This window comes from Piliocolobus tephrosceles, chromosome 20 (assembly GCF_002776525.5).
Source record: "Piliocolobus tephrosceles isolate RC106 chromosome 20, ASM277652v3, whole genome shotgun sequence".
Taxonomy (NCBI): Eukaryota; Metazoa; Chordata; class Mammalia; order Primates; family Cercopithecidae; genus Piliocolobus; species Piliocolobus tephrosceles.
The window spans coordinates 48,735,863-48,758,754 of NC_045453.1; the positions used below are offsets into that span (position 1 = coordinate 48,735,863).

The window sequence follows — 22,892 nt, forward strand, 5'->3', positions numbered from 1 at the left end:
TTATATATATTGTCTATGGAGATGTATTTCTTTACTACACTGGAAGCATTTTTGTCTCAAGCGTCCAATACCTATGTTGTTTGTTCTCTTACTTGCTGGAGTTTTTCTCGAAATTTTACTTTTATCAGAGAGGCCATCCTTGACCATCCTGATTAAACGACTGTCTCCCTCCATACCTGTCATACAACTGTGTCTCTCTTATCCTGCTTGATTTTCCCTTCTAGCATTGTTTATTGATTGTCATATCATAGATGACTTGAGACCACCGATTTTGCCTTATTCACTATTACACAGTGGTTGGCACAGAACTGATTCTTAAATATTGTGAAGTGAATTTTTATAAAATATGAAATATTTGTTGAATGAATGTTGTGCTTCTCAAATTCATAGCTTCTACTTTAGTATTAATGTGCAAATATGCATCTATACCACCCCACCTACTCCCACAAAGGACAGTTTGCCTTCTGCCACTATCTGGCTTTATTTTGCCCTCTTCTATTTTGTGATGCTCGTGGAGATGGAGGTCTAGCAGCTGGAAATGAGAGGAAGGAAGGTGTTCACTACATTCTCCTGCATCTAGGGGTTGGCAGGGTAGTAGATTCTGAAGGCAAAGAACTTCTTCTTACCTAAAAGTTAATCATGGAGAATGCTGGAACTAGGGCTAAAAGCCTAGGCCATTTGGCTTCCCCTCCATTGAGTCTTCAGTTCTGTGTCGGACATTCCCACTTCCTCCCTTGGTCAGCAGTTCTCCTGTCTCAACCCATCATTGTTTCTGGACGATGGGTTTGTGGGATCCCAAGCCTCTCTCCATTTGCAGATGGAATGCTGGGATGGAACATTCAGAAAAACAAGATGCCTTCTGATTCTTCTTAGACTGCTTTATGAATTTCAAAATATGTTGTTTTTTCTCAACTGAATTATGTCATTGAGGACAGAGACCCTGTGTTAAACTTTTTAAAAACAACAAAAAAACTCTTGTCTCATTTCTAGTACAGTATTAGGTACATATACGATTGATTAAATCAAGAAGCCAAGGATTTAATTGAATTCTCAGTCTAGTTTGGTTTCTTACTCCTAATCTTTGTGGCAGAGTCAGTGAATTTATCCAAAGATTGAATATCTCTCCCATATGTATATGGGATTATAGTTTTGATTATAGTTTGGAAGTTTGGAATTTTCTGTTCTGAAATAAGCTGACTCTTCCTGTCTTTTAAATTTTGTTAGATAAGGGATTTCAAAATGGTTATTGGCCAAACTTAACTCGGTTTTCAATTCAACTCTCCTCTCCTCTCCTCTTTAAAAGTTAAGTTGGAGACCTTGAAATTCTGCTTATCACCAGAAAACGGCACACAGTGATGATATCCGTAAGCTGAACTGGAGGTGGATTCTAATGCCCAGTTCCCGCTTCTTCCTTGTGTTTCTGTAGGCTCATTTACCTCCATGTGCCTGAGGTTCTTTCTTTGTTTCCTTTGGCTTCTCTTCGTGAATGTAGTGAACATCATTCCACTGGGATTTTTGTAGGAGCAGCAAATGGTAGAATGCAGTTAACTTAATTTATAGGATGATGGAGACAATCTTGTAGACTTAAGTGCATCTTAAGAGAAAAAGTCCTTGATCTTCCAGGAAGTATAAACTGTTATCCTGCTTCGGTATTTAAATAATATATTTATAATCTCTTGTTCTGGAGTTGGGGTATGTGTTTTCAGTAGGGAATATTCATCATTCCCCAGTTCTTTATTTGCTTGCTCACCTGACCTCCAAACTGTCTCTGTGTGTCAATGTATTTATTTTTATCAATAGGCATGTAATTCCTCCAAGAGAGAATGGCATTCAAGTGATTTGGCACATAGGACTTAAAAAGAGAAAAGCAATGCACAGAAATACATTGAAAGGACAGAAATTCTTTATTAAATGTAATGGGAAGGTAGAACACTAGCAGCTACCTTCTAGCTACAGAATGACTCTCTTGATAAATTCCCATGTGTTGAAGAGGAAGCTTTGTGTCAGGTTTTGCAAAAGGAACTCTGATATTTTGGCTTGTCTGGTATCAGGTAATGCTGGTTGCGTTCATGGGTAGAGATGAATCTCTAATACTGAAAATACTCCTAACACTATACATGCACATCAGAGACTATTAGTCCAGTGTCTTATTTTTCAGATGAAGGAAGAAAAGCATGGTTCAGAGAGATAAGGTGTCTTGTTCAAGAATACAGCATCAAATCTGGAACTCTGATTTCCTGGTTCTCTGGCTCTATGTTCTGTCCGTTTGTGTGTTGTGGACATCTGTGGATTTGTTTGTCTAATCCTAACTCCACTCCACTGGCCTTGTGGTTCTAGTTGATCACATCAGGGTTAACCCGTTTGGTTTTTTTCCTTTTAGATTTTATGAGCTGGCAAATTCCCCTTGCTGCTTTAGATTTTTCTATTTAGGAATCTGTTACTAGCAACCAAAATAATATGCATTCAGATTCTTGTTAACTTCTCTGTTTTCATTGTGATCCTCCTCTCAAATTTCTTCAGTGTTTTCATCCTTAAAGATTATAGCAAAATACAATAAGTGGGTCTGTAATTTGTATATAGTCTGGATTTACAACCTAAGTCAATGTCCAGATTACATACATTTAATCACAGTGAGTGTGTCTCACCATCTGTAATTACAGTTTCATTCCATAGCAGTTACAGACTTAGGTATTTAGGGGATCTAGTTGAGATTATTATAGTGAATAAAGTTTGGTCTTCTTTCTTACTTCTTTACTAATCCACTTGTTTTTTGCAGCTGCTTGCACATATGTTAATGGAATTTAGGATTGTCTTAGTTTATTAGTTTTTGTCCCCGTTTCCCTCTGTGGGTGTAGAAAGTGCTTAGGCAGTGCCCCACATGTCACTCCATGTTAATTTTTCTTTCTCTCTCTTTTTCTTCACTAGTAAGAGGAATAAATAATGTCTCCTTTTATATAGACACTTTGACATTTTTAACTAGGGAAATTGATACTCTGTCACCACCACCATCTAGTGAGTTGAGCACTGGTTCCAGCTGTTGTAGAAGATTAACTAGGCTGGTATAGTAATACATCTTGTTCCACATGATAGTTTTTGAAAACCAGCAAAATGCTCAATGGTCCTTACCATCAGTGTTACTGCCACCACATGTTTGAATAGCATCTTAGAAGCTATAAAAAGTTCATACATAAAAATTCAGTCCTCAACAGCCTTCCAAAAAAGCTTGAAAAAGCTGAAGATTGCAATTTAAAAAGTTATATCTTAATAACACATAGTTGCTATCACAAGACTAAAACAAGGTTTTCTGTCTATGTTAGTGTTTTTCCAGCACCATGGTGATAATATAAAATCTTAGTATTTTCCACAAAAAATATGGAATTTTGAAATGCACTCTAACCGTACTTTCATTAAATAATTGGACGAGCTCATACCAAATGCAGCGCTGATATAAGCTTGCATAGTAGCCTGGGCCCTTGCTCCCTTTCAGAGTACTTGTGTAAAAGTGCCATTCTCTTCTTTTTTTCTTTTTTCCTGAGACGGAGTCTTGCTCTGTCGCCTCACCCAGACTGGAGTGCAGTGGTGCAATCTCGGCTCACTGCAACCTCCACCTCCCAGGTTCAAGCAGTTCTCTGCCTCAGCCTCCTGAGTAGCTGGGATTACAGGAGCCCGCCACCATGCCCGGCTAATTTTTGTATTTTTACAAATAGAGACAGGGTTTCACCATCTTGGCCAGGATGATTTTGAACTCCTGACCTCGTGATCCACCCACCTTGGCCTCCCAAAGTGCTGGGATCATTTTCTTCTTTCTTGCCATTCTTTTTGCCACACTACAGTGATGTAGGCAGGAGTGTGTGTGTGTGTGTGTGTGTGTGTGTGTGTGTGTGTGTGGTGGAATTATTTTGCTAATAACTAGGGGGCTTCAAAGGTGAATGAGATACCTTTACCCCGGAAAGTTTGGATCTGTATAAAAGGCACTGGAGCTGAAGAACAGACTCAGTTTATCAGGGGAAAGGGAGCCAGGAAGGACAGTTCACAACCAGGGGCCCAGGGGGAAATCTTAGGGGAGTAGAGTATGGGAAGTACAAATGATGTGTAAAATAAACAGGGTGATAAGATTGGGAAGGATAAGAAGGGCTACGCCAGACTAAGGAATTTGGGCATCATTCTACAGGCGGTTGGGAGCTATTACAGGTTTTTCAGTTGTTTAATGATATGGCCATGGCTGGGTTGCATATCTCTTTTTACAGTAAACTTTGGAGTCTCTGTTTCCCATGCCTCCGATGTCCCTTCCATGAACAACTCTATTAGTTCTACTTGCAGAATATATCACAGACCCAGCTTCTGTAGATAGCCTCCACTGTCACAAGGCTCACCCAGTCCACTGTCACCTCTCAACTGGCCTGCCACAGCAGCTTGGTTGTTGCTTTTATGCTTGCCTTGCCATTACATTCTGCACAGCTAAGTAACTTTTACAAGTCCAAATAAATGTTATCACTGTCTGTGACCTGGCACTGCCCCTCTCTTAAACTCATGTTCTATCCTTTCTTCCCCTCACTCCCTCACCTCAGAGTCTCTGCATTTGCTGGTCGATCTGCCTGGAATGGTCTTTCCTCAGATTATCACATGGTTAGCTCCTGACCAAAAGAGGCCTTCTTGCTCTTTGATGTAGACAAGGCTCAGCCCCAGTGACACTCTCCATCATTTACCTGGTTCATTTTCTTCATAACACTTACTGCTATTGGGTGGATTTCCATATTGGTTTGTGAGTTTAGTACTTGTCCCCCAAGCTGCTCAACTGGATGTATACAGGGGCTTTGTTGACTTCTGTATCCCCAGTGCCTAGAAGAGTCCTGGCACTTAGTACATTTTTATTAAATTAATTAATTTAGAGATTTGAATGACTAGAGCAGAAGGCCAGATTAGAGCTGGTTGCAGGGTTTCTTGGACAATGAGAATACATTGAGGGTCTTGTCAGTGGGAATGAAGGGAGGGGGCAGGCCAAAATGAGGTCATAGGGAGAACTAACAGATTTGACATGGTGTAAAGTGTTGAATTGTTGGAGAGGGAAGAGGTAGAGGGTTTTGAGCTTAGATGAGCTATTGGAGGCCAGGAGAAGTTTCTGGATTTGGTGGTAAAAGGAACAGTTGTAGAGGTGCCATGTTTGAGTACTGTTGGGATGGAGGTTTCCAGTACACAGTTGCATTTTGAGGTTATTCAGAGAATTTTTTGTTACCTGAGAGGCATTGCTACAAATGAAGCAAGGATCATGGCTCAGAAGATGCTGGGGGAAGCCATATTTCCTGCTCAACTATAGCTTGGTTGTAGCAACTCATTGAACCTCTCTGAAGCTCAGGTTCTTCATCTGGAAATGATAATAAAAAATTGCATGGCAGGGTGGTTCTGAAAATTAAACTCAAAATGTCTCATGGCAGGATGGTTCTGAAAATTAAACTTTTCTCAGTGTATTATATTTCTCCCTTTTTTTTTTTTAGCTCATCAGTATGAGAGTTTATATTTGTTTACTCTAGCGATTCACATCCTAGCTACATAGTATACTGTGATTCCATTTCATTTCTTGTACAAATCTTATTTTTTTTGGTATTATTTTTCATCTCCAAACTTTCCTCAAAATCTGAAACATTTTCTCTCAGTAATTTCAAACCAACAGGTATTCAGTCAGTTTATTTTTCCCTCCCCTTAGAATTACCTTTCCTGGCCTCCTCTGACTTTATGCTCCAATTCAGAGTTTGCTCTCTCAGCTTGCTGCATAGCTCTGTCATCTGGAATCCCATTATCTTCTCTTGTTTTGGATCCTCTGTATCCAGATCTTATTTTCTTCCTCATTATTTACCGCACTTCTTCATTCTGTCAAGGAACATTCATCCTGTAGCTTTCTGAGAAAGAATGCATAGGAGGTAATCTCTTTGAGACTTTGTAGAGCTTTATTCCGCTTTCATACTTTATTGATCTTTTGGCTGAATAGAGAATTCTAGGTTGGAAATAATTTTTCCTCAGCATTTTGAAGAGAGTGCCTCATAATCTTTTAGCTTCAGGTATTGCTGTTGTTGAGAAATCTGATGCCATTGTAATACCCTTGCTTTCCATGTGATCTTTTCTTCCCATTTGAAAGTTTTTAGACCCTTCTTTCCTTCCTTAGTATCTTAATATTTCATAGTGATAAATCTTCATGAGGTGCCTTTTTCATGAGTTGTACTGGGAGGTTGATGGACCTTTTCAGTTTGAACACATCTAAAATTCTTGGAAATGTTTTTGAATTATTTCTTAGAAATTTTACTCCTTTTATTTTTTCTAGTCTCTCTAAAACTCCTGTTATTCACATATTGGATAGTTCTGGCCTAGTCTTGTGATTTTTTAATATTTTTCACTCATTTTTCATCTGTCTCTTTAATGTTTTTTGTTGTTGTTGTTTTGTTTTACTTTTCTTCTGCTCAGTACACTTGCCCAAATTTTCCCTGTATAACTATTTTGTTTCTTTTGGTCTCTGTCTTTTCCTAAAACAGAGGCCTAACTAAAACAACTAATAATCCTAGATTGTCTGTAGTAGTTACATATCAATGGTTTGGTATTAACTATTTAATAGTTAAACGCCAAGCTGAACTAAAATCCTTTTGTGTATGAGTCATACTTGTCATCTTGAAGCCCTCACCCTAAGGCAAGGACATGTTTTCTTGCGGGCATCTCTCAAGTAGGTCTTTAGTCTTGAGTTGGCTGGGTTGCTGGAAAGGGACTATCTAGTCTCTTCTTGGAGTATATCAGTTTGATTTCTTGCATTCTGGGAGCTGGTTATTTCACTGTTTAGCATAAAGACATACCTCAGCTCCCTGTTTTCAGTGTGTAGCTTCTTTCCTGCCCTGGGCTAACCCTGATGCTCCCAAGTCTCAACTCTCTCTGGTTCACCTTCTCTAGAGAGTGAATATCCTGGCTTCTTCAGGGTTAGGGAGGAGTCACTTCCTTTTTGGAAAGGAACTGCAGTTCTGATCTTCTGTTCTAGATCAGGAGTTGGCAAAGTTTTTCTGTGAAAGAGCTAGAGAATAAAGATTATGGGCTTTGCAGCCTGTATCACGGTCTGTGTGGCATGTTGTTCTCCTTCTCTTCCTCCTCCTCCTTTGTTTTTCTCTTTTAAACAACCCTTTAAAAACTAAAAACAAAACAAAATGATGGCATTCTTAGCAGGGCAACCTCTGATCTTTTGGACATTGTCAGCTTACCATCTTTTATCATCTCTACCCTGTACTCCTGCCTTCAGAGGAACTTGAAGCCTCCAATTTCTGAACCTTTTTGCATTTTATGGCAAAACTGGTTTGGTTTCCTGTGGGTATCCTCCATTCCATTTTTCCCCTGCCTCACGAAAACTTAGGTTTCAGCTTTCGTGGGTTTGCTAGGTGAGCAACCACTTATCTGTCTTCTTACCATTTTCCAAAAGGTCAGTTTTTTCCTTGTCTGCCTCTTTCTCTGCCCTTATTGGGCTATGGCTTTTTTCTTCCTTTCCTATCAGGTCAGTAGGATTTGGGGAGGGAGGGAGAAAAATACATGTATTTAATATAGTAAGTTTAACCAGAAGCTCCCACCAAATCCAATTTGGTTGGGTTTGACTTTTTACTACTCTCTTTGATAGTTCTTGGGTTAATTTTGCATTTGTTCTCCACGTGCTCACTTGCTATGCCAGATGTTTGAAGATGATGTCCTTGGGGAAGAAAAATGAGGGGTTTTAAAATATAATGTTCTTGAAATGCTCACAGTGGTTCAGTGTGTGAGATCTCAAAGAGGCCCAACTCTTTCTAACCACCAGACTCTCATCATAGAAATGCAGTTTCACCCTTATTTGTGCGAACCATCAGAAGCATTTAAAAATGTTTATAATAAAGTTTGTGGCTTATTGTTTCAAATTGCATTTAAGGTAGTAAACTGAAGCTTTTGGTGGTGTGTCCCTGACAGCAGGGAGAGCCTGTGGTAAGTGATCCCTAAGAGCTGATCAAAGAGAGTTGTTGAGCATTTTTTCCTGTATTTGTGTTTTGGTCCTTTAATCTGGTAGCGTTTCCACTTCCATTCGGAATACAGTAATGCACATTCCCTCCCCCACTTACATCTTCTTGACAGCATGTGGCATTTTCTTTGCCAAATGGCCCCTGTTCAGGCATAAACCTGCCTTTGCCATCAAGTATATAATGAGGTATGAACAATGGTGGTTGTCAGAAAATGGGCATCTTTCAAGATCTTATTCATGCCACATTTTTGTTCTAATAATCAAATGAAAATTGAAAATTAAAAAAGTAAAATTCACTGAAAAATGACTACTAGTCCTTTCTGCCTAGGTTCACCTTTCCTCGCCAGTGAAGATGGCGTGCTAGGCGGAGTGATTGTTCTCCGTTCGTGCAGATGTTCTGCCGAGCCTGACTCCTCCCAAAATAAGCAGACGCTTCTAGGTAAGTGAGACATGTGCATTGTGTGCGTCTTTCTCTTTTATTTTATTTTTTCAAGAAAAAATGAAAACATGTATACCCTTAAGTCAATAATTTTAAACGGCGAGAGGGTCGGCATTCTTTATTGCTATCTGAACCTCCCTGTTCTGCTGATCGTTTTCCGTAGGTAAGCATGTAAAAGATGAATGTTCATTTTTAAGTGCACACTTAGAGAATACATTTCAAATAAGCTTAGAACCAAGGACCTTTACTAAAGTCCAGTATTAACAACATTGGACCACGTATTCATGCCCTATCTTATTCCGCAAAGCACTTGAGGTGACCCCATAACAAGGCACACAGTAATAGAGAGAGAAGCTTCTTCCTGTTCCCATTCCCCAAAAGGAATGAGAAGCGTGTGAAAAGCTGCTGGCCTAGAGGTCAGTCCTGGCTCCGTGGCTCGTTAGCCATGACACTTTCGTGCATCGGTCTTGCTGTTCCACGCCATTTCCTCATCTGTGAAACAAGGACGTCTGCCCTCCCCTCCTCACAGAGCTGTGGTGAGAGAGGGTCAAATGAGTGTTTTTGCAGATTTGCAGATGTCCATCCAGATGTGTGGTTTTGTTTCCAGCCAAGCACCAGTGGGATGAAACCCAGCCCACCCTCTGCTTGTGAAGGCACAGAGTTGTGGGGCGGCCACCGACCACAGGGTTGCCTTTTTCTAATCCATCTCTCCAGAGGGGACACATTAAAAAAATCTGCATAAAGGTGACACATACACTAGCAGGGGCACCATATGTTATTTTTTTTAAGTTAACTTTTTAACTGAAGCATACGTACATTTTTAGAAAAGTGTACAAATCATAACTGCAACTGCTCGATGAATTATCACAAAGTGAACCCACCCCACTGTAACCAGCACCCAGATTAAAAAAAAAAAAAGAACTGTACCACAACCCCAGAAGTCCCCTTTTGACCCCTTCTGATCTCTACCCCCTCCAAAGTTAAAACAGTATGCTGACTTATAACACCATGGTTAGTTTTGCCTGGTTTTATTTATTATGTCAATAGAATCAGGAGTATGTATCACTTGTGTCTAGTCTCCAGTCAGTATTTAAGCTTGTTAGATTCATCCATGTTACATGCAGTAGGAGTTTGTACATTTTCATTGCGCTAGCTCAGTGTACTAGTCCATTCTTGTGTTTTTTGTTGCTTTTGTTTTTTTTAATACAAGCACTATAGGTCATCCACGGGAGTTGTGGTAGTTTAACCTTTCCTGTAAATTTCCTTACAGAAAGCGTGAGTGGTGCCTGATGTATATTGTGTGATTGTTGTCAATTGCTGTAGTACACATCCCTTCATAGTTTATGAAGTAGAAGACTGAGTGTTTTTTATGGGTATAAAAATACTTTTTCTATAGAAGCCTAAAACATTTTCATAAAATCTCTTTGTTCATTCCTCAGAGAAAAAGTACACTTTATATAAAAGGCCTTTTTCTCCACCTGGACGCTAACCACCAGCTATATATATATATATATATTTTTTTGCCACAGTCGTTCCTTCTACCCTCTGTATATAGTACCTAGGTTACATCAAGGAGATGTGCTTTTTAACAGTCATGTTTTGTTAAATCAAGACAAATACTAGTTTTATTCTTTGGTATCTTAATCATTGTTGAATCCTTTGAATGTTCTTCCAGTTAGATAGTTAAACCCAGTCTGGTTTGTTTTAAACATATGTGGAGGATGGACATGGGGTTTCCATAAAACCTTTGCAGGGGCATGGATGAAGTTGGAAACCATCATTCTCAGCAAACTTAACACAGGAACAGAAAACCACAGCCCCATAACTGGGAGTTGAACAGTGAGAACACATGGACACAGGGAGGGAAACATCATACACTGGAGCCTGTCGGGGGTTGGGGGCTAGGGGAGGGAGAGCATTAGGAGAAATACTTAATGTAGATGACAGATTGATGGGTGCAGCAAGCCCTCCATGGCATGTGTATACCTATGTAACAAACGTGCACATTCTGCACATGTATCCCGGAACTTAAAGTATAATAAAACAAACAAAAAACCTCAGAAGAATAACCCTTAGTGTTTGGGCAGCGGTGGGTTGTGGGGGGAGTGGGGGTGGGGGTGGGGGGGGCATTAAAATTGTTTCATCGATTATTCCTGAAAAGGAGTATCACAGTACTCTGCTGAGCCCGGACTCTTACCTATTTGTGTTAACTCTGAAAACTGTAATGTCTTTTTGGTTGGCTTTTCATTTTTGGTGGTACGAAAATGCATATTTAAGGATAAGCCATAGTATTTTAGCTCACATTATATAGTTTTTATTACCAATGTAGTGATATATAAACTCTTTATTTCAAGAGGAAGCATTAAGTGTGAAGTACCAATTTATGAAATAAGTGAAACCTTGCCATTCGTTAACTGGAGGCGTTGATGCTTGTGAAGTTTATCTACTAAAACCTGGCGAACATAGGCTAATGTCAATTTATAGATGCTACCAATTGTGTGAACTTTCTATAACAGGTATGAATGTTAAGTATGTGGTCAGAAAATAAATTCAAACGGTATGGAAGTAAGAAACAAAGTAAATTCAAACAGTATAGAAGGACAGGAATCAAAGATGTGAAAGTCACCTTTTATACTCCATTTCCAGAGCCACCAGTCAGTCTTTGGTTCTGGTTGTTCTCACGGGAAGCACCCTCACTCTATAGAATGTGCTCACACATCTATTTCTTGATTAGTCAGTAACTTGTGACCCCTTGCTGTGAAAAAATTAAAAACCCAGCTGACACCATATCCCACTTCTTTTCCTTCCTGATTTTTGTTGGAATTCTACTCTTAACTGGAAATAATATTTTAAATTTTATTGCACTTCAACACACTGTTTCTTGATTCATTAACTTTATATAATGTCTATCAAACATTCTTCACCACTTCAACTATGTAAGTTGAGGAAAGTTCATGCACTGTTTTCTTTTTTTTTGAGACGGAGTCTCGCTCTATAGCCCAGGCTGGAGTGCAGTGGCCGGATCTCAGCTCACTGCAAGCTCCGCCTCCCAGGTTCACGCCATTCTCCTGCCTCAGCCTCCCGAGTAAGCTGGGACTACAGGCATCTGCCACCTCGCCCGGCTAGTTTTTTTGTATTTTTTAGTAGAGACGGGGTTTCACCATGTTAGCCAGGATGGTCTCGAACTTCTGACCTCGTGATCCGCCCGTCTCGGCCTCCCAAAGTGCTGGGATTACAGGCTTGAGCCACCGCGCCCGGCCCCATGCACTGTTTTCTGTTAGTCTGTTTTCATGCACTGTTAGTCTGTTTTCTGTTGCTTATGACAGAATACCTAAAACTAACAGAATACCTGAGTGATTTGTAAAGAAAATTAATTTATTTCTTATAGTCGTGGAGGCTGAGAAGTCCAAGGTCAGGGAGCTGCATGTGATGAGGGCCTTCTTGCTGGCGGGGACTCTCTGTGGAGTCCATAGGGGCACAGGACATCACATGGTGAGGCGGCTGAGTGTGCTAGCTCAGGTCTCTCTTCCTCTTCTTATAAAGCCACCAGTTCCAGTCCCATGATAACCCATTCATCTGTGAAGGTATAAATCCATTCATGAGGGCACAGTCCTCATGACCTAATCACCTTTTCAGGGTCCCACATCTTAATACTGCCATTTTGGGGAATAGGTTTCAACATGGATTTTGGAGGAAACAAACATTCAGACCCTATAGCACTCGCTTTTCTCCTTTTCTCTTCCTCCTTCACTCTCCTACCTCACCTCAACCTCTGTCAACAATACCATTGTTGTTATGATTATTAACATGTGCCTTCTTATATCTATACTTATCTCTGTAGTTTGATCAGGGGTTGACTCTAAATAGTGTCAGTGACCAGCATTGACAGCGTCAAGATGATAGTATAAATAGTGCTCACTGCATACCCTAGAAGCAGAAGATCGGACCCGTAGAGATCAGGGTTTGTCATAAACCTCTGCGTGTGAAAGGAGACTGTTTCAGTCATTGAGATACAGTGGATTCTCCTTTCTATCAATTGCTCAGATTAGCTATAAATTAATTTGCTTCATGTTTGGACCATGACTTCCATTTATTGCCTTTTCACTGTCATAAGAGTATAACTATAAACTCATGGCTCCTGGATGCTTAGTAATTTCTAGTAACAAGAAGCTCAGAAGTCCTTCTCTTCTACACATCCAAATAAAACAAAACAATTTCCAAAATTAAAAAAAAAAAACTTAACTGCTGTATATTGTTAATCACTTTTTTGGTCCCAAGAGTAATATAATCACACAATCTCCTCCTTTTCTGTGTCCACTTTCTTTTCTCAAAATCATAAATATTTTTCTCATTACATCACACAAGCAGTTTCAATCAGACCTCATTGCTGCTTGATGGAGTTTCCTGGAAGCCGTTAGGTAGACTCTCCTCTTGACAAATACATTAGTTATCAGAGCTCCAGTGGGCTGCTTCCAAGGTGATATGACTCAAGTAATGGACACTTTTGAGGTTTGCCCTTTGTCTACTGATTCATGAATAGAATTGGAGAATCTCAGATATGAAGGAACTTTCAAAGTCCATTTGTGTGACCTTGTTACAGGTGCTTTGTCCATAGTTTGTTCAATACTCCTCCCTTCAAGAGGTGGAGCTCAATTCCCCTGCCCTTGACTGTGAGCCAAACACTGCAAGACTCGCTTCCAACCAGTAAATTTATGGCAGAAGTGACAGTGTCCGATTTCTGAGACTAGGTCAGAAAGGCATTGTGGCTTCCTCCTTGGGCTCTCTGTTGAATCACTCCCTCTCAGTGAGACGAACTGCCATGTCATGAGAACACTCAAGCAGCTGTGTTTTGGGGAAGCCCACTTCGCAAAAAACTGCGACCTCCTCCCAACAGCTGCTTCTGAGGAACCAGGGCTTTCTGCCAACAGCCTCAGAGATCTGAGTGAGCCTTCAGATGACAGCAGTCCATGGCAGCATCTTGACTGAAATCTCATTGGAGACCCTTTGAAAGAACCACCCAATGAAGCCACTGCGGAATTTCTGACCCACAGAAACTGTGAGATAATAAGTGTTTGCTGTCTTAAACCACCACATTTTGAGATAATTTATTATGTAGCAGTAGATAACTAATAAGCCTTTTAAGCCCTTCTGCCTAATGAGCTGTGATGACAAATCAAGGTGCTCTGTTGCCATCTTTAGGCAGCTTTTGGATTTTCGTTTCTATCAGTAGATCCTGATTCTCTTTTTGTGTACCCTCTAGGACAAATGTGATGTGTGTCCTCTTCAATGCAGTCTATAATCAAGTTTCCCTCACCTCCAGCCTTTCCTTCTCTGTTTGTCCCCTCAGTCCCATCTCTGTTACTGCTCCCGGAGTTCTTTCTATATAACAACTGTGCAGCTGGCCCAGAGAACATAGCCATAGGTCCCAAACCAGGGGCAGGAGAGAAGACTTCCCCAAAGAAGAAAGGGCAAAAATGAGAACTTGACCTAGAGAGCCACACCAATCCCAAGATCAGAAGGACACTGTTCAACCCAACAGTGACATAAATATATGTAATTAGTTTACTCTATGTCTAAGCTAAATGTTGAATCTTCTTATGTATGCTAAAGTAAAACAAACATTGTATCTCTTACTGTTACTTCCATGCTCCCTACCTTTAATTTTTCAGCAAGCAACACACACGCATACACACACACACACACACACACACACACACACCCTCTCACCCTCTGCTGGTGAATTTCCTGTAGCACAGATGGGAGCTACCTAACTTGATGGGAAATGGCATCCCCTGATCTGACCTCAGAATATGCTTTCAGTGTTATTTCTGACTAGTCCTTTAAAAAAAATTGACAAATAATTGTATATGTTCATGGAGTTCAACTAGTTTTTCTTTTCCTTCATTCATTCTCAATATCTTAACTCTGGCCACTCCAAATCACTTGGTCTTCCAAGGAGTTATTTTTGCTTTCTCCCCCAATAACTTGCATATGCTCTTGCTGTGCTAAGCTCTGGGCCAATAAAAGTCTTTAAAACCCTGATCAAATGTGAATCTTCGAATCCTCTGGAAGTCCTCCCCCCCAGGTAATTTGCTCCTTCCTTGTGCTCTGTTAGCACCATGCAGTTGACATTCCTTCTAATAATGACTGTGACACATCCTAGCCCCTACTTGTAGGCCAGCACTTCTTAATCTTTTTTCCGAACTCAGTTATTTGAGAGGAATAAATCACAGGTCTTTGAGCTCCAGTGACACACACAGGGGTTATAGAGGTTTGAAATATCTTCCCAGGCACTGGAAAATTCCACTGCTTCTAAGAATCATACCACCAGATTGTGAGCTATTCAAGGGCAGAAGCCACATCATATTGAACTTAATAGGCTCCCAATAATTATTGGATGGATCAATTAGGTGCCAAATGGAGTTTCTTTATTGATTATTTAGCAGAAACTTTAAAAGAAGTTGACTCTTCTTCTAGAAAAATGAAATATAACAGAATATATCCTCATGCTCATAAAAAAACACAATATTGGTTGGAAATGTTGGATAATGAGGAGCATCCAAGAACTAGATGATTTTGAGGCAGTTTAAAGGGATCACAGAGGAAAGTCTCCACAAATAGCCTTGTAAAAGGACAATTAGGATGTGAACATGTTTGCAACACCCATCCTGCGACCTCCTACCTCCAGATCATGAGATGCTGACAAAGCCCAGCCTACAAATCGCTGATTTAACGCAAAGCAAATGCTTGTCCCTGGAAGGAAACAGCTGAAAAGAATTAATTTTCTCTCTGCTTTTAGAGAAAAAATAAGCCAATATATTTTTACCTGCCGAAGTACAATTACATGTGCTTTCCAGGCCTCTGCAGAAGTGCTTTATTGAGGCTGCCGTATATAGTATGGTTAATAAATGATAAACAAAGGCATATCAAATCAAGTCTTCTGGTGAAAAAATGAGTTCTTTACCATTTTAAGCTTGTAATTAGATACAGGTAATTAGAATATATGCAAATATATAGCATAAACAGCCAATCTTAGTATATGGGTTAATTTCCTGTTTTGCACCGTGTACCAAAACATGTGTTGTTGGGAGCCTGGTAAACCCTATGAAGTTCAGGGGTGTCTGCCAGGGAGTGGTCAGTAGGAAGTAGTGAATATGGGGATCAATGAGAAACACATTCCATATATTTAAGAAAAATCTTAAACAATTCAGGGTAGGAGGCATATAGGCTCTTAGAGGTAAAAAAGGCTGTGTGTTTAGCCAGTGGCCTTTGTGCCAAGCTTGTGTTGGAGTTCTTCATCCTAAACAGATTTGAGGCCCACAGTTCATCCAGAGCCTGATTATGCGATGAGCACACATGGTAATTGTTACCTTGCCATTAAGTTAGCCCCACCTTACCCAGAGAATAACTTCAGGTTCTTTCCTATCGACAGATGTGTTCATAATGCTGATAATTAACTTTCGTACATGATACTGCTTCCATTTGTGCAGCTACCCTTTTATCCAGTTTTGTTTTCATCTTTTACTATGAAATGTTTCATATATTTTTAAAGGAAGGACATAATAAATTTGTAAGTTATAAAGGACAATAATAAAATGAACACCTGTGGACCTGCCACCCAGCCTAAGAAATTGCCCATTACCCATATGTTTGAAGCCCCCATGTGGGCCTCTCTGATCTTACTACTGTGCTTTCTCCCCATCCTGTACTTTATGTTTACCCCCTGCTTTTCCTGAAAGCTTTTTTCACACTTTTGTATATCTCTAAATAATACATTGCTTAGTTTTCCTTGATTTTAAACTTTATATAAATGGTATATCATCATATGATTTATTATATGAAAATTTTTGTATGTTCTCACATAATTACCTGAAAGGATAAGGAGTTATTTTATCATTGTAAACATAGCTCTATCAAATCAAACTGTTTTACTGTGGCCAATTATAACTTAAATGCAGTGTTTTTCTCCCTCTTTTCAGAATAGGCAAAGTTCTTCATTGAATGCTTTGTTTTGTTGCTGTTACCAAAGTATGCTGTGGTTTCAAAATAAAAAATGCTAAATCGAATTGGTGCTTCCTGGAACATTAAAAAGATAAAAGGTTATTTTACTGTAAGTTAAAATTCCAAACTGCCTTTTGATTTTACTGGTATTAAAAATTTGGCGAGCACATATAAACACACATACTTCAAAGGAGCTTCATTCTTAGGGCACCAGCAATATCACTTATTTCCATTACATGGCACACGCCACAGTGAGCACTTATGACTAGGCATTTCTGCTGGGCTCACATGATCATAAAAATAACTGTCAAAGAGAAGGCAAATTAACTTTTAGACTGGTAGTGGGAAAAGAGGTACTTATAGATGTTTGTCTGATGTTAATAACTTTATCTTAAAAATGGTTTTAAAACTTTGTTCTACGTGACAGTCCATTGTCATGGTTGGAAGCTCATTTCTTTAGTGCCTCAGCAATGTTTTGGAATTGTTACATCTTCACTGTAATGAAGATATCTCTTAAGAGATAAGCCACATTTTAGTTCTTATTTAAGGATCAGGTGGAAAGAAAAACATTAAATAATTTAGATGCAAGGTGAGTAAGGCAGAGATGATATTTAAACTTTTCAACGATGAGGTATTAATCTGATGAAGTATTAATCTGATGAAGTAGTGCTCTGAGATTAATATTTTCAGAATTAGTTTTGGTTTTATAATACAAAGATGTTGATTGCAAGTATCTATAATCTGCCACTTTGTTTCTACCAGAACTTTCTTTCCTTTAAATCATGAACGTATCTCTATACATTGTGTCACTAATATACTCTGAATATTGGAAATAGATTTTCATCTGTAATTTTCTTTTCCATCATGAGAAGTATAGTTCTAGCGATTATCTTGCCAAGAATTATTATTTTTTGGCTCACAAAGTTTTCCAACTGAAATATAGAATACGAACACTTATGAATAGAATTCTAGTGACTATGTAATTCTTATTACACTCAGGAAATTTTATAGTCAGTTTCATCTGCTCAAAGGGTAATAGAGTTTACCATGAAATAAATCCTAAACAAGTATTTGTTGAATGAATAAAATTGTGTTTTAATAAAACTTGTTTTACTGAATGGTTTTGTGTTCACCAGAGAACTTCCAAGTCCCAACCAAGTGGCCCTCTGTTTCCAGCAGCTTCTAATACAATAAAAGGATAAAACAGGAAGATAATTGAAGTGTCCTCCAGGGCTTATGTTACTATTTGACCCACATCCTCCTCTTTTCAGTCAGCATCCTTCATTATTTAGTCTTGAACAAATCTGAACAAGCCTTGGAAAGAGGGAATGATTATTTTCTTGGCTTAGTGTAACCAGGATTCTATAGAACTCAATCCCCATTGCTCCCAAGACAGTGAAGTGGTGAAAGTTTTTCAGGGAAGCATGCCAAGTCAAAGTTTCTTCACGGCCGTAATGGGACATGCATTATATGAGTCTTAAGGATTCCATGTCAAGACGGTAAAGCGTCTTTGCATTTTTTTTTTTTTTTTTTCCTAAAGATAAACCTCCTACTGGTTATAAAGACCCTAACAACCAGGGGCAAAAATCTACAGCCATAAGAGGAGGCTGTGCTATTTACAGTGCCTCATTCTTCCCATTTAAAAAATGAATTTCTTTATTCAATAAGGAGTAACTTAAATACTGTGCAGAATGGCCTAGGCTGTGCCATTTGACCTAAGGCTCAGGAGTGACAGCTTACTTGGCAACTGCCCAGCCCAAGACAGTTCTGATTTTAGAGTTCTGTTTTCCTTGCAAGCTAGTCTGGGATGTGAAGCCGAGCACAGAGGTTCTAAGTGGGTGTGGGAGCCAGTGCAGCTGGGGGTTGTTAACAACAATTGGAGGACCATATATGTATATGTATCTTTAAAGAGGAGGAGAGTGGCTGATGACTTCTTTCTGGTCAGAAAAATGAATCCATTTGGATAGAAAAAACTTACTTGCAACCTGGTAAGGAAACTGTTTTGTCTGACTTAAACAGGATGATATGCGGATGATTTTGAAAGAGAAGTATCCTAGGGAAAACATCATGAGAGAAGTAACTTATAGCTCTTTTAACCCATAAAGCTGGTGATTTAAATGCCACTAGGAGGCAAAGCCTTGCATTGGGGATTAAGGGCTGCTTTAACAGAGCTCCACCAAGACTGAAGTCGTACCGCTGTTGGACATAAACATTTACTTGTTCCAAATTCTTAAATGCAACTTTCTGGAAAACCTAGCTTCTAAGATGAAGTACAAATACATCGTGAAGATTCTTATAATGCAATTAATCCATCACCGATGAAGCGCACACGTACAGCTCATCCCTATCTAAGCCATTCTCCAATGTTGGAACAGCGTTGGAACAGGATCAATAGTGTGTACCTTTTCTCACATTGCATTTGTATGACATGATGTGTTAAGAAGCCACTCGTTAGAGAAGAATTCTGCCAAATCTGTGTCCATGTTTCACATGTTGAACCTACTCAGGAACTTATTTTAGTGTGTTGTTAATGTTTTCTGATGAGAATCTTTTCATGGTCTCGGCATTTCTAGAAGTCTCGCAAATCCCTGGGCTTTGGCCTTCTAAAGAACCTAAGCATTTTTCAATCAGTAGTTGAGGTTATAAACAGTTACTAGTCACTACCAAAGGAAAATGGTAATTACTGAAAGGCTAGAAGCTTCTCTAGATGGAAATAAGCTTGAGCTTGACCACACCAAGACTGTTATAGCCAGTGCTTTCATAGGCTCAGATGTGTCACTTCAGGCCACTCATTTACCCTGCATGTTGCCTGAGTTCATGGTCTCCCTCATGTAATAATTATACCTTGAAAAATTCCAGTGCTATGAAGTAGCGTTTCCCATGTTTGCTGTATTATTAGAATTATCTTTTAATACTCTTACCATAAACTTCAATTTTCAGTATATGGAAGAATTTCAGATTAAGTACTCAAAATCAGGAGATACATTATAGACTCCCAGATGTCACTGATAGTAAATGCTACTCTTTTTTTTTCTCGCTCTGTCGCCCAGGCTGGAGTGCAGTGGCACGATCTCAGCTCACTGCAAGCTCCGCCTCCTGGGTTCACGCCCTTCTCCTGCCTCAGCCCCCCGAATAGCTGGAAATACAGGCGCCTGCCACCATGCCCAGCTAATTTTTTGTATTTTTAGTAGAGATGGGGTTTCACTGTGTTAGCCAGGATGGTCTCAATCTCCTGACCTCGTGATCCACCTGCCTCAGCCTCCCAAAGTGCTGGGATTACAGGCATGAGCCACCATGCCTGGCCGATAAATGCCACTCTTTTACTGAAATTGTAAATTTTTATGTGTAACCATATTTGTGCAAACTTTGTACTACTCTTTGCTGAGTTTTAAGTATAATTTATATTTAATTTATTTATATATTATATAATATATATAATTTATTTATATATAAATTAAATATAATTTAATTTAATTATGAATTAGGACTTAACAATACATTTTGTGTATTTGTGAGTAAACTTTACTCACAAATGTCTCTATTTATTTTTAAAAAACATAATGATTTTGACCTTTTTAAATTTCTGATGGAAAAGCAGCTTGAGGAAGTTATCAGGCACAGTGTGTGTTTTGTTCTATTTGTTTTGATTGCTCTTCGAACATAGCAGATTTTGCCTTAAGTATATGTGTTCAGTGTAAATGGAAGTAGGGGCTTCTTCATGCCCCATCCTAATATTTGCTAATGTTTTAGATAATCATGAGACAAGAAACAAATTGGAAACTTTAGACTAGTTTCACATCATGATAATATATTCTAATGAAGGACAATTAAAATATATGGTAAGGTCAGAATGTCGTCATCTAAACAGGTAAGAAATTATTCATAGATACCGTAGATTAACTGGGTAATCAAGATTTTTAGAGGCATTAAAAAATAGGAAATACATGAAAACAGGATGAATTGAGAAGTTTCAGAAGGTGGTGAAAAATAGATTGCCCTTCACTCAAGTTCCTTACTCAACTAGTTCCCTCTACAAGAGCAACCATTGCTGCCAGTTCCTAAGATACTTTTCCAGAGAGACCCTGTGTACTTACAAGCATGTTCATACATGATCCTCTTTTATTTTATTTCACAAAAATGGCAGCACCATCTCTATACATTATTCTCCACCTTACCTTTTTTTTAGCCAAACTATCTTGTAGATTAGTGTTTTTTCAAACTGTAGCATGTCACATTAATGAGCTCTAAATCAACTTAGTGAGTCAGAAGCAGAATTTTTAAAAAGCAATAAGTAGACTATAAAGAACACAGAAGAGAGCAATACATTGCAAGTAGAAGAGCAATTATTACTTTGTGAAATTTTAGTTACAAATAGATGTGTGTAGTAAATGACCATATGTGGGTTTTTGTTGTTGTTGTTTGTTTTGATTTGGTTTTGGATTTTACTGTGGTTTGTGATCAAAAAGTTTGAAAAACAGTGTAGTTGGTTCCATATCATCCATGTAGAGCTTCCTCATTTGTTTTTAATTGTTACATAGTATTTCATTGTATATCGTACCATAGTTATACACATGCCCGATAGGCAATTAATTGGTTTCCAGTTTCTTGCTAATTAAAGCTACTTTGATGAAGATTCTTATAAATATGTTATTATATATGTATAAGGGCATATCTGTGGAATAAATATCTAGAAATAGACTTGCTAGGTCAAAGGGTGTGTAATTTTGATAAATAAAGTCAATCCTCAGTTATTCCTGGATTCTGTATTTGTTAATTTGCCTACTTGCTAACATTTATTTGTAATACACGAGTCAGCATTTCAGCACTCTTATAGTCACTTGTGAACATGCGTGAAGTGGTAAACATTTTGAGTCACCTGATGTGCACATTCCCAGCTGAAGTGAACAAGACGATGTTCTGCCTTCCTGTTTCAGATCTTGTACTACAAATGTGTCCATTTTGTGGTCTATTTTGTGCCATGTTTTCCACATTTTTGCACTTTTTAATGATGATTTTGCCATTTAAAATTGCACCAAGCATAGTGCTAAAGTGCTATCTGGTGTTTCAAAGTGCGAGAAGGTGGTAGTGTCTCGTGAGGGAAAACGTGCATTTTGGATAAGCTTCATTTAGGCTGAAATTATAGTGCTATTAGTGGTGAATTCATTGTTAATAAATCAACAATATGATACACCCAGATAAAAGAAGAGGAAACTCACTGATCTGTATGTGAGACTGCTGCAGAAGGTGCTAAAGTAACATCTATATATGCAGCAATGGAAAAGATGGAAAAGCAGCTTAATTAGTGGATTCATGGAATGATGACCAATAAAAAAAGCATAGAGGATAGCATTGTTGCGTAACTTGAAAGCCAAAGAAATTTATGGGCGTGTTACCCAGCATCAGGAAAACGTTAAACCCTTCTTGGCTAGTGTTTATGCATATAATTATTTGCAAATAAATAAATATTTTAAAAAGATTAAACAGAAACACATATAAAATAAGGTTATTTGTTGATACGCTGTTAAAAATGTTTTGACCAGAGATTTGCAGGAACCTAGCTCCGTGTTTTCCCTACCTGTAGAGGCTCATTTGTTTGCTAATTCACTGTTCATCAACATTATAGAACATAATTACCACAGATAAAGAGAATGTTCTTCCAGACGGCCATGCTCCCACAATTGCTGTATGAATCTGCTCTTTTCTCCACTCCCAGCTAACACAACGTTGTTTCAAACTTTTTGATATCTGAAACCTGGTAGTCTAATAATAGTCTGAAACCTGGTAACAGTATCTTGTGATTTTAATTTGCATTTCTTTTAGTATGAGTAATGTAAACTATCTTTTCATATGTTTTAGAGCCATTCATATTCCCTTTTGTTCATATCCTTTTTGCATTTTCTTTGGATATTTGTCTCTTATTGATTTGTAGGGGATCTTTATATATTAAGAAAATTAGCCTTTTATGCTATGAATTACAAATATTTCCCCAAATTTGTCATTCATCTCTTGACTTAAATGGCAAAAACAAACACTATAAACAGGCCAGGCAAGGTGGCCCATTCCTGTAATCTCAGCACTTTGAAAAGCTGAGGTAGGCGGATCACCTGAGGTCAAGTGTTCAAAACCAGCCTGGCTGACATGGTGAAACCCCGTCTCTACTGAAAATATAAAAATTAGCTGGGCATGAGAATCGAGAATCGCTTGAACCTGGGAGGTGGAGGCTGTAGTGAGCTGAGATTGTGCCACTGCACTCCAGCCTAGGTGACAGAGTAAAACTCTGTCTTAAAAAAGAAAGAAAGAAAGAAAGCATTATAAATATTTTTTAACTAGTCAAATATATTGATCTTGGCCATCTTTTATGGTCTCTGGGTTTCGTTATGGTTTTTTTTTTTTTTTTTTAATTATACTTTAAGTTCTAGGGTACATGTGCATAACGTGCAGGTTACA

At 38.7% G+C, this 22,892-nt stretch overlaps 1 protein-coding gene across 4 annotated transcripts in view; it reads left to right on the plus strand.

Moving 5' to 3' along the window:
* The window catches only part of TASP1 (taspase 1), a 318,398-nt gene that overhangs the window by 190,490 nt on the left and 105,016 nt on the right, over positions 1–22,892 (plus strand). For all 4 annotated transcript variants that reach the window (XM_023217842.2, XM_023217841.1, XM_023217840.1 and 1 more), the window contains one exon: positions 8,334–8,444. In XM_023217842.2, the coding sequence (XP_023073610.1) occupies positions 8,334–8,444 (111 nt within the window). The remainder of the gene's footprint in view (positions 1–8,333; positions 8,445–22,892) is intronic.